The sequence below is a fragment of the Staurois parvus genome, unplaced genomic scaffold (genome assembly GCF_062004578.1).
Source record: "Staurois parvus isolate SC_StPar_1 unplaced genomic scaffold, SC_StPar_1.0 ptg000566l, whole genome shotgun sequence".
Lineage (NCBI taxonomy): Eukaryota > Metazoa > Chordata > Amphibia > Anura > Ranidae > Staurois > Staurois parvus.
In genome coordinates, this window is record NW_028318362.1 from 5,816,887 (window position 1) to 5,830,173 (window position 13,287).

The window sequence follows — 13,287 nt, forward strand, 5'->3', positions numbered from 1 at the left end:
TAGGCTGAGATGTATTCTGCTACATGTCTTTGGTGAAAATAACCCAAATTAGGATGTATTTTTTAGTTTGTAGGAAAGTTATACAGTTCACAAACTATGGTATAGATCTGAATATTGATCAATCCATTCACGGTCACAGCAGGTCACATGGTACCAGCAACGGGAGCCGGTACTCGGATCTGTCATCGGCCGTGTCCGAGGTACACGGCCGGTGACAGATCGCACTGCTGCGCCGCTCTGCAGTTGCGCGAACTGAGCATGGCGTGCACCCAGAATGCAGAAGCACTTTTGCCGCCGCCAAACGGCCATTGGCCGGGCGGCAAATGGTTAAAACCCCAAAATCAGGAACTCAGTGTGTTTGCCGGAATTGGATTGCATGGGTATAAACATAATTCCAGTTCGGCAAAAAAAATAAAGGTGCCTGCACCTTTTTTTTTCTGCGGATGCGGTGCGATTTGAGCCATAAAAAATGCTGGGCTAAAATCGCTCAGCACAGAATCGCATGTGATTTTTATAGGAATGTGGTGTGATTCCTGTGCGAATCACATGCGATGTGACAGTGTAAACAGGGACTTAAATTCCATTTTTGTGGACTGAGTGGTGTCAGCACTGCTAAGTGTCTTTTTCTAAATTACACAAGCACTCCCACACGTGGATCTCTACAACATGAAGGCTTATCATTCTGTAGACAAAGATAAAATCTAGGAGAGCTTGTTGAGATAACACAGGACAGTGCTGAAATTCTGATCAGACCAATTTTTTTCTTTTTGCACTTCAGATATCAAACAGATATATCAAAATGTGTCCAATCTACCCCAATCTATCCGGATATCACCTATTCTGCCCACGTTTAGGCAATCTCTGACAACCTATCTCTTCAGGAAACCAATCCTGCCTTCAGCTAATAACCAAATCTTCTATTACTCCTACCAGTCCATCCCCCCCAGTTACTACCTTTTGTACCACTAGTCCCTCCCTCTTAGATTGTAAGCTCCAAGGAGCAGGGCCCTCCTAACACTTTTGTATTGAACTGTATTGTTGCTGTATTGTCTCCCGTTATATTGTAAAGAACTGAGCAAACTGTTGGCGCTATATAAATCCTGTATAATAATAATAAAAAAACAGACCAAATTGGAGCAAATAAGAGAAGTTCATTGTTAGGGGTTTACATATATTGTAAGTTATGCTTTCAGTAAGTATGATGAAGAAAGGTGACAAAGACACTGTATTATCATATTCATCCAGTGATGGGTTGGCAAGAGATAAGAGGTTCTCCTTGGTTAAAAAGAAAATTATCTATCTGTCTTGGAGCTGAGTCTTCATTGTAGGATGGTCAGAATTGGGCTAGTTCTGTGGATATTCCAGCATTCATGGGGAATATGTTGAGCTTTACACAGGAATATATAGGGCCATCCTTGCACAGAAGGCTGTTGTTCCAGCAATGACCTCCAATGCCTGGGTACACAATCTGCCATATTCACTACATACATCACATTTTAGTACTGACAGTTCTAATGCCCTTGTGTGATGAATAAATGGAGGAGAGTGAAGAGAAAGTACGAAGAAAGTGCATGTATATATTAAAGCCCCTAGAGCATCCACAGAACAGAGCCATGTGTCATTTCACCTGTTTGTGCAGTATTCCAGTGATTCATGCTTTCTGATCTACTATCAATACAATAAAGATGAACGTAGAACTGTAGAAAAGTGATGGCAGGAAAAGACTGAGTGGTACATTGAATCTGCCCGTTGGTTTTTTTTTTTTTTTTGTTTTTTTGTTTGTTTTTTTATACGTTTTGCAGGGTTTGTTTTTTTTTTTATACGTTTTGCATTTTTTTCTGCTGTTTTGTTTTGTTTTCGTTAACTTTTTTGTCTAGTATAGACCTATGTTTGTCCCACACATGTCTGAAGCCATTTACTGTTGACTGGCTCACTACTTCTGCTGCAAGTCTATTCCAAGCATCAACTACCCTTTCAATAAAATAATAAAGATTAGTTTTGAACTTTCCTCCTGTTAGTTTAACATGTTCTTGATTTTTGGTTTTATATTAAAAATTCTGCCCTCCTGAACGATATTCACCCCTTTGATGTATTTAAAGATCTCTCCTTTCCCTTCTTTCCCCCAGACTGTACATATTAAGTTCCTGAAGTTCTGATATCGAACCAGTTCTTTCTTTAAAAAACTGTAGAAAAGGTTTCATTTTAACATAATCAGTTATCAGTAGGGTGGCTAATGTACAAATTAGCTAATAATAAAGCTGAGACTCAGGTAATGTGTTCCTGCTTTACAGTGCAACTGAACCTCCAACCAAAATAGGGTTCTTGCTTTTAGTTTTGGAGTGTGGAAGGGTTGGCTCCCCTGTCAGTTTTTTTTCTTTTTCTGGCTTCTCTATGCCAAGGAGCTTTCCCCTCACTTCCTATAATGGGGACTAATATTCCCAGGACAGAAACAAAATTTACATCAACGGGAAATCTGTTCAGCACAAAAAATAAAGACTGGATAGAGAACTCAACCCTTCCAAACTACACTAAACACATACTTTTACAGCTGTCTAAATACTAATGGAGAATTACTGTACTCTCACTGTTACCATGACAGAATCAGAGGAAGGAAACACAGATTGCAATAAAGACCTGATGGAGACTCTTCCAAACTATACTAGAACTGCTACCCAAGTTCCTTGTGGAGAGATCTGCCCTCACCAACACAGAAAGTGAAGGAGTCCCTGTTTGAGAGATATGCCCTTAATTTGTGCCCTCCATCACACGAAGCGAGGGGAAATCCTCCAATAGGTTTTGCTGTCACTACTGCAAAAATATAAATTATAAGTAACACTAAGATCATTAGGTCACTGTAGACCATGCTGCCACCCTCATCAGTGCATGAAACTTCTGCAGTACGTGGGAGCAAAAATATTTCTTCCTCTAACTTGGACCTGACCAGCTATGGCATGCTGTTTAACAGAAGATATATCCCATTTGCCGCACATTGATTCAGACCTGCTGGTATGAAGGTAAATGGCAATCTCAGCCCGAACTCGCGCCAGTCCATGCCCTCAACGTGTCTTGTTTTGCCCTTCAGAGCTTAATCATGGACTGTATTAGTGTTATGCAACCAATGTTGATGCAAATTATATTTCATAGAGGTTATAAAAGTGACTTCATGTTACCGGGGGAGGTGTTTTGCACCATAATACATACAGACTGTCATACTGAACACAACTGAAATCTACAAAATGCTACACAAAGGACATAACTGACACATCTGTGAAATGTTGAAGTTTTTACAAAAGCAGTTGTATTTAAGATTTCACCTTGCCATAGCACCACCGTCAAGTCTATCAAATTAGTCCAAATCCATTTACTATACAAATACAAACAAAATTTCATCCGGTGACATGTCACACAGAGTATTTACAAGACATCTTTGCAGTTTAAAGCATGAAATGGATAATAGGATTTGATTGTAGTGCTATTACCGGAAATACACCCATCTGCCAAATATGTGTACGGAATCTTCTAGTATTCCCTGTATGGGATACAGTGCTTGGTGGAATAATTACATTGTAGTTGATAACACATGCAATTCAATTTACAATAGAAAAGGAGAATTGTTCATTTTCACATTAACTTCTCAGTGACCGAGAGATCTACAGTGGTTCCTGTATGGAAGAGACCTGTGCTGCTCGCTTGTGCCATCAGTTATGAGGAAAGCTGCCCAAGAATTCTTCTCTGCTGCTCAGAAGAGGGTTCTGGACATTCTAGGCGCCGGTCCACACTATCAAGCTGCCAAGCCAAGTATCTGCTTCCAGTGTGTTCTACAGAGCTTGATCTCCAGAGGAATATCTCTACCAACTGGCCCGGACAGCTTCAATGTCACTCACCAGATTTTGAGCCAGACATATGCCAAATATCTGCAAGAAAAAGACAAATGCCTAAGCCAGTGTGCAGTGATATGCAAACCGCCTTATTTATATCATCAGCCACACCAAATAAGATGAATAAACATGCAAGTGAATGTCCAGTTTTGTAGCAATAACAATCCCTTCCATGTGAGCTATATACACTGAAAATATTTAAGCAACTTTACTGCACATTTTTGTAGTTGCTGTAACATCTTCTTTTTTTTAAATCCATTGAGGGACACCAAGATTCACAAACAGCTGGATTACACTGCTGCCTATAGAAAGCTTAGGACAATGGCAAAAAGAAAAATAGCCCCCCTCCTGTATAACTTCTTCTGTACCCAGCATGTCTCAGTTTTGTGAGAAAGCAGTACCAGGACAAGCAAAAACACAGGTAGGTGGGACATTTTTTTCGGTAAGTGCAAAAATTGTCTTTCTCAGCCATTGAGGGGTACAGGAATTCAGAAACTGTTGGGATTTCCACATGCAGTCCAACTGAGGGGTGGGCAAAAGCCCCTGACAGGCCCAAAAGGGAACTGGGAACTGTCTGCAGCTCAGAACTGCTGGAAAGACAACGCTTATATCTGAACCAGATGATAAGTTCCTCTGCAAAATGGGAAAACTACCAGTAAACAAGGAAAAGCAACAGAGAATCAACCTGATGTTCAAGACAGGTCAGAAAAGATCATTGTCAAGGGACATGCCCCCACCTAAGGGAACATTGAGTCTTAAACAGCATCAGGCTGTAAACCCCCCAAAAAACCTGATGAGGAAGAAATAGACTAACAATGTGATGTGGTATACAGAAAATGACACTGTGACAAGCCCACATGAGAACAGGTCCATAAGAGCTGATCTATATGTGAAGACCTCACCCTTAGGATCAGGGAAAGAAAGTTCCATGACAGGAATTAAGTTGCCTGCCAGGCATCAAAATTCACAAATAGGATATCCAAAGAGTGTGAGGATCATCACTCACTGAGACCACTTCATTGGGTGTGGAGGTCTCTGTCTAAGGATGTCAAAAAGCCAATGCAACCCAACACTGTATGGTTGAGAGTAGAACTCTCAGCATCATTTAGTGTAGCAGCCAAGCCACCTGCCCTGTCACAGGGTGGAAACCTTCCTGGAGGTGAAGGTCCTGCAACACCTAGGTGATGTTCAACAGAGTTCACCTCCAGAAGCCAACTCCCCAATGAACAGGGGACTATCTGTTCTGGGGAGCCAGACATAAACCACAGGTATGGGTATACCTTAGCAAGTGGAGTCTTCCTGGGGCAAGGAAAAAAAAAACCCCAAGAAACTGAAAAAACTGGGTCAAGCCAGGTACTTCCTGTGACAAACGTGGGTCAGACCACTGCCCTTTTCACTGATTTGTGACAAATTACTGGTCAACCTCACACCTGATTGCAACACTGACACTCTCAGCCTCACCTGCACAACAACTGTCCAGCCTGCTGGACCACAACTGAAGGGACAACAGGCTGAGAGTGATTGTCACTGGGTTTAGTTAAGTAAGCAATTAACTCTCTAAACTATCATCACCTACTTTTTTTTACTGAGAAGTAGAGAACGTTCCCAATGTTAGCAATATCAACTATGATTTTAGAATAAACGTCTGTAACACACACACTGTCACCACAGACAGGTATATTCAGAGATTTACACTACAGTAGTGCTCTTCAGGAGACAGGGATGCTTTTGTTTGTATTAGAGCATTAGAGACAGTTTTATAATATTTCAAAATATGGTTTAATAATGAAAAGGTAAAAATGGTGTACATAAAATATTTACAGAAAAAAAGGCATTACAAGAAAACAAAGAGACAGCAAGGCAATGGAGTTTCAGCAGACTTCAGTCAATGAGCAAGGTGATATACAAGTGAAACTCGGAAAATTAGAATATTGTGCAAAAGTTCATTTATTTCAGTAATGCAACTTAAAAGGTGAAACTAATATATGAGATAGACTCATTACATGCAAAGCAAGATAGTTCAAGCCGTGATTTGTCATAACTGTGATGATTATGGCTTACAGCTCATGAAAACCCCAAATCCACAATCTCAGAAAATTAGAATATTACATGCAATCAATAAAACAGGGATTGTTCATAGAACAATATCGGACCTCTGAAAAGTTTAAGCATGCATATGTACTCAGTACTTGGTTTGGGCCCCTTTTGCAGCAATTACTGCCTCAATGCGGCGTGGCATGGAAGCTATCAGCCCGTGGTACTGCTGAGGTGTTATGGAAGACCAGGATGCTTCAATAGCAGCCTTCAACTCTTCTGCATTGTTCGGTCTCATGTCTCTCATCTTTCTCTTGGCAATGCCCCATAGATTCTCTATGGGGTTCAGGTCAGGCGAGTTTGCTGGCCAATCAAGCACAGTAATTCCGCGGTCATTGAACCAGGTTTTGGTGCTTTTGGCAGCGTGGGCAGGTGCCAAGTCCTGCATAAAGCTCGTCTGCGGAAGGAAGCATGAAGTGCTCCAAAATCTCCTGATAGACGGCTGTGTTGACCCTGGACTTAATGAAGCACAGTGGACCAACACCAGCAGATGACATGGCTCCCCAAATCAACACAGACTGTGGAAACTTCACACTGGACTTCAAGCATCTTGCAGTGTGTGCCTCTCCATTCTTCCTCCATACTCTGGGTCCTTGGTTTCCAAATGAGATGCAAAAGTTGCTCTCATTAGAAAAGAGGACTTTGGACCACTGAGCAACAGACCAGGTCTGTTTTTCTTTAGCCCAGAGTCTATCTCATGTTTTAGTTTCACCTTTTAAGTTGCATTACTGAAATAAATGAACTTTTGCACAATATTCTAATTTTTCACCTGTATTGGTTTCATAACTTGACAGATCTTCCTTTGTTTGATGGCACACGAGAGCTGAAAACTGCAAGGACAGCCTCCTTTTCTTGCTTGGGAGGGGAATGTTGTCAGAAATGATCTGACCAATTACCAAGTCAAAGGTATGGCTGCTGGAATGTCACTGTGTTTATGACCAGGGCCCAGATACAGTTTTCTATAGGTATTCATTTGTTTGAATAACTACGTTACAGTCTGCTAACTTGCATATTATTCTACAGCATTGAACAGTTTTATGAGGCACTGAGACATGTACTGGGGTTAGATTCTGCTAGTCTTATTAACAGACTGATAAGAGGTGTCTGAAATGCAAGAGATTGTGGGTTTTAAAACCTGAAGGAGAAGAGAGGGGGAAAGATCACTGTGGCTATGTCTCTTCTGACAAAATGGCTTGGATGAATTGAGACTTGAACAAAATGGCTGTCAAATACAACTTTTCATGGGTCCAATGCATATGACCTTTACACTTCCGGGTTCATAGAGACCATCTGGATGTGTCACCCCGGGTCCAGGCACCCAAAGTGTAGGAGGAGGAGACTGAAAAGGATTGAGAGTCATCAAGAGAAAAGGGGGACTATGTTAAAAGGGTATTCCTTCAACACCCTACTAGACTCTGAGGAACATTTTCTTGACAGTTAATGAAGGGTCCAATGACACACAGGGTGTAGACTTCTTTAGCAGGACATCCTCAATGGGGATGTTAGGAAAGGGCACTAGGGTGAACATAAGCCGGTGCTTTGAGAAGTAGCAAGTGCTCCTGAAGGAAACAAAATCTAGGTCCTTGTTAAGAAAGGGAGCAGTAGAAACTGGTCCCAGCTGACTTTGTAGGTCATAGGATCCCTCTGGAGAAGTTGAATGTGAGGGATACCAGGTACCACAAGGGGTTAAACAGTATCTGAGAATGTCTGAAGAAAAGAGTGTAATCTTAGGTGTAGGGTACTCCCAAAGCCAAATTCTCACTTAACCAGGTACAATGGGTTTCCTGAGTGCAGGGAACTCAGCATGACCTGGTAAGATACACTGCCTATGCAGGGGATGGTGCTGGTGAGCGCTTAGAGCCTCTGCAGACAGGGTGCCCTAGTAGCTGAGCACAAACAGTTAAGAAGACCTCAGTGGATAAGATGTACCTCAGCCTCAAGTGATAGAACTGAGGAAGGCTCAGATGAAGATAACCCTATAATGATACGGGCCTCAGGTTATAGATAACAAGTATGTGGTCCTTCTGGGGATACTGAGTAAACATCCCTAGAACCACTAGGGAAGTATGTAACCTTTACACTTAGTAGTGGGGTTGTCCTCTCTGTGTTTTGGCAAATGCCTTTTGTTCAGCCATAATGGAACGAGGCACAATATGAAGCCTTGAGTATTCAGAAACCAAGGCAGCTGATGCTAATGAGGATTGTACAGTTGCAAGAAAAAGTATGTGAACCCCTTGGGATTACGTGGAGTTTTGCATGAATTGGGCATAAAATGTGCTCTGAACGTCATCTAAGTCACAACAATAGAAGAACACAGTTTGCTGAACATAATACTACACAAACATTTGATGTTGCCATGGTTTAATTGCACATAACATGTAAACATGCACAGTGCAGGGAGGAAAAAGTATGTGAACCTTTGGACTTAATAACTGGTTGACCCTCCTTTGGCAGCAATAACCTCAACCAAACATTTCCTGTAGTTGCAGATCACACCTGCACAACGATCTGGAGTCATTTTGGACCACTCCTCTTCACAAAACTGTTTCAGTATAGCAATATTCTTGGGATGTCTGGTGTGAATCGCTCTCTTAAGGTCATGCCACAGCATTTCAATCGGGTTGAGGTCAGGACTCTGACTGGGCCACTCCAGAAGGCGTATTCTGTGCTGTTGCAGCCATTGTTTTGTTGAATTATTGTATGCTTTGGGTCATTGTCCTGTTGCATCTCTCATCCTCTGCGGAGCTTCAGTTGGCGGACAGATGGTCGTACGTTTTCCTGCAAAATGTCTTGATAAACTCTGGAATTAATTTTCCCATCAATGACAACAATCCGTCCAGGCCCTGAGGCAGCAAAGCAGCCCCAAACCATGATGCTCCCTCCGCCATGTTTTACAGTGGGGATGAGGTTTTGATGTTGGTGTGCTGTGCCTTTTTTTCTCCACACATAGTGTTGTGTGTTCTTCCCAAACAACTCAATCTTGGTTTCATCTGTCCACAGTATATTTTGCCAGTAGTGCTGTGGAACATTCAGGTGCTCTTTTGCAAACTTCAAACGTGCTGCAATATTCTTTTTGGACAGCAATGGCTTCCTCCGTGGTGTCCTCCCATGTACTCCATTCTTGTTTAATGTTTTCCTTATTGTAGATGTGTCAACAAAAATGTTAGCATGTGCCAGAGATTTCTGTAGGTCTTTAGCTGACACTCTGGGATTCTTCTTTACCTCATGCAGCATTCTGCGCTGTGCTCTTGCAGTCATTTTTACAGGACGACCTCTCCTAGGGAGAGTAGCAACAGTGCTAAACTTTCTCCATTTGTAGACAGTCTGTCTTACCGTGGACACATGAACATCAAGGCTTTTGGAGATACTTCTGTAACCCTTTCCAGCTTCATGCAAGTCAACAATTCTTGATCGTAGGTCTTCTGAGAGCTCTTTTCTGCGAGGCATGGTTCACATCAGACAGTGCTTCTTGAAACCAGTAAACCCAAAACAGGTGTGTGTTTTTTAAGGGCAGAACAGCTGTCAGCAACACATCCAATATCATCACACTGATTGGAGTCAAGGTTGGCTCACTCCTGGCTCCAATTAGCTCTGGGAGAAGTCATTAAGCTAGGGCCTCACATACTTTTTCCTCCCTGCACTGTGAATGTTTACATGTTATGTGCAATTAAACCATGGCAACATCTAATGTTTGTGTAGTATTATGTTCAGCAGACTGTGTTCTTCTATTGTTGTGACTTAGATGACGTTCAGAGCACATTTTATGCCCAATTCATGCAAAACTCCACGTAATCCCAAGGGGTTCACATACTTTTTCTTGCAACTGTATATGGCAGGTGGCTACCAGGTCGCTATAAGTGGGCAGTGGAAATAGACCAGAGACTGAAGATCCGTATGGTGCTTCTGGAGCAGCAGCAGGATGACGGTTCCTCCAGGCTGAATAATGGGGAAGAGCAGTCCCTCATCCCTAATCCCTTACTGTAGTAAAACGAACAGTGGCAGGAAATTTGAAAAGACTCTAAATGGTGCAAAGAGTGAGGAAGCTCTCTGTGCTGTGAACAGCCTTGCTCACAACGTAAGAGTAAAAGACAGGGTCACACCTGGTGCTCTGCCACAACTTTGAACATGAAAAGGGCTTCCCCTCTAACCCAGCATATTCTGGTCTGGAAACAGCCAAAATACAGATCCCAGTGCCCAAAAGCAACATGCCAGGCAGGCCCCACACATCCATTTCAGCAGGGTCTACTTTTGGCATCGAATGTGAGGCTGAGGAAACACTCTCTCTATATAGAGAGCAGCTGAAGAAGTTGTGTCAGCAAAGATTGAAATTACTGAGGACATAAATTCAATGGAAAAATTAGGACACAAAAACTGGAGACATGCTGGGTCTTTGAAAAGTATTTCAGGAAAATGTAAATGCCCATTACAGGGGATGTTCCTAATGCAGTCTCCATCTCTGTGCAGACGTCTAGGGAAAAACAGTGAGCGGAGCACATCTGTTCACAGAAAACCCTCATACCATCATAACTTCCATTAAGCAATTTTACAGTAGTATTTGAACTGCAACTATAATAAAATAAAATTACAAAATGGATAGTATATGAATTTTTTTTCAAGAATTTTAAAGGCGTAACAACCCTTTGAAATTTTTATAGCAACATTGTCACCTGGGGCTGAAAGTGAGGGAAAAAAGGCACCATTGTCACTACATAGTGAGATCCACCTGTCTGTGAGACTTTCTCTCACTTCATGGTGTGCATATGAGACAGGAAGTAAAGGGAAATCTCCCCAACGGGACACAAAGAAAGGCTGCCAGGGATTTAACCCTACTCTATCCAAAACAAGAAAAGGTTTAGAGCTATTTCTGTTTAACCTTTCTCTCTGAGATCTAAATGCAACTATGCTTCCTTCAGTGGACGAGGAGGAGAGACATAAATAATTTCTGTCTTAATAACTGGGGGGTGTTATAACTAGATTGGCTTTCTTGTGTGTAATTAAACTGCTTGGAGAACTATGAACAGGGGAAGAGAATGCCTAGCCTGCAGAATCACAGGAATACTGGGTTGCAGAGAATTTTTCAGAGCAGGATGACAGGGTGTAAATAAGTATTGCCAGAATGAAAAATTAAAGCCCTGGGTTGTATGTGTCCCCTGTATGCATTTTCAGGCTACATTACTGAGTTTGGATGGATTGTACCTTTCAACCTCAATGCATTGGGTCATCTTGATGAATATAGCATGCTCATTGACTAGATGTCATTGCTTATAAGAATACTTGTGAAAAACAAAGAAGAATAGGACAAACACTTTGTTGAAGGCTAATGTATCCAAGAGGTCAAATAATACATTCTCAGATTGTCTAATAAGCAGTCTGGTTATGTATATCCAGTGGTGAATATCTGTGATTATGTAGCTTATTTCAAATACAATTCATGCACAATGTATAAAAACAATGAGCGATGACTGAAGTCTTTTCAGATGATTGGAATTCTGTTACTGTGCCTAGAAGAAAGGTTTGTTTATACACTGAAATGTTGGCATACACAAAGGCCTCACTATTACCAGACTACATCACATGGCTAAGGAGAAGAACCATGACTAATGCAGGCCATAGATGGTACGAAATTATTCCGATTTTTCGTTCGATAAACGAAATATCGGTCGGTCTTATATCCGACGTAACCACCAATGATTACTAAACTCGGCCGATTAAGCCGTGAAAATCTTAACCTGTAACAGGAAATGGTGTAATTTTGTGACCTTTGTTACCCATTTTGTTCCGGAAATGAAATTTCATATGCGAGAAACTTCTTTTCTTTCCAGGTCATTGCACATGCGCATAAAATTTTCGTAAAAATGATCGTACGGTTTGACCATCAATGAGGAGAATATCGGTTGTTTTTCGAAAATTTCCCAACATGACCGATAATCCAAAAGAGAAAAAAAACTCAAAAAACGGGTGACGAACTAACCCACACACAGTACGAAAATCAGATGATTTTTCTTTTGGCTGAAAAAAAATGGCCGGTTTTCGACCCATCTATGGCCTGCATAGGGCTGGCCATACACTATACAATTTTCTTTAGAAAATTGCTTTAGATTTACCAAAAACCATATAATATGAGGTCAAACCTAACCAATTTCAGCTGTATCCAATTAGGCAAGCCCTTGCACTACATACTTGAAGGTAAATCTAAAGGAAATTGAGCAGAAATTGAACAGAAAATAGTATAGTGTATGGCCAGCCTTAGCCTGGCCATACACTATACAATTTTCTGTCCAATTTCTGCCCAATTTCCTTTTGATTTACCTTCAACTATGTAGTGAATGGTCTTTCCCAATTGGATACAATTGAAAGTTTTTTTCTTTAGGTTTGACCTCGTATTATGTTTTTTGGTAAATCTAAAGCAAAATTCTAAAGAAAATTGTATAATGTATGGCCAGCCTAAGGCTGGCCATATACTATACAATTTTCTTATAAATGTCTGTCCAATTTTTGCCCAATTTCCTTTAGATTTACCTTCAACTATGTAGTGCATGGTCCTGCCTAACTGGATACAATTGAAAGTGTTGTTTAGGTTTTACCTCGTATTATATGGTTTTTGGTCAATCTAAATTCTCAAGAAAATTGTATAATGTATGGCCAGTGTAATTATATAAAAGATTTTTAATAACCTGATCAAGTAAGTTTTGGAGTGGACGAAAGTTATCCAGTCTGTATATCGCAGAAGAATCCTAGGATGACTGTTTTCAGGGGAACCAGCAATAGGCAATCTGCATAATGTCCAAGCTTTTCCCTAAAAAACTAGTTCAGTGCTCTTTACCCCCTTCATACACATAAAACATATATAAACTAAAGGATCCAGCACTGCACTAAATAAATACACTAGTCATACATGTGTATAAAAACATACGTCACTTAATATATACCATAAATACCAAAGACAGTCAAAAATTTCCACAAAGCAATAAATACATAAAATAATAGTCCTTAGTGGCTGCCCTATTGGCTGTTCCTGGTTCACCACACCAATTCCTTAGTGAATACACCTGTCTTCATGCACTTTCACCTTTAGTGATACAACCACCACCACCAGCCTCTCACCTAAAATATTGACCTACAAACGTTTTGGTCAGAGCGCTTGTCCCTTTAAGATCAGTGGAGATTTGGCTTCTGTTGGATTAGGGAGGAATAAAGCCTGCTATCAAATGGCGGAAGGGTTTCCATAGATACCAGTAAACAGTAGGTATAGACAAAAGCCAGCTAATGTCACTTAACCCCAAATCCTCTGACAAAGCCAATTTGTTATTCAATC

At 41.1% G+C, this 13,287-nt stretch overlaps 1 protein-coding gene across 1 annotated transcript in view; it reads right to left on the bottom strand.

The window, feature by feature from the left end:
• Positions 1-3,275: 3,275 nt before the first annotated feature.
• TSPAN5 (tetraspanin 5) overlaps positions 3,276-13,287 on the bottom strand; it is an 83,621-nt gene continuing 73,609 nt past the window's right edge. The window contains exon 7 of the mRNA XM_089691645.1: positions 3,276-3,914. Coding sequence (XP_089547771.1) covers positions 3,849-3,914 — 66 coding nt within the window. The 3' untranslated portion in view covers positions 3,276-3,848. The remainder of the gene's footprint in view (positions 3,915-13,287) is intronic.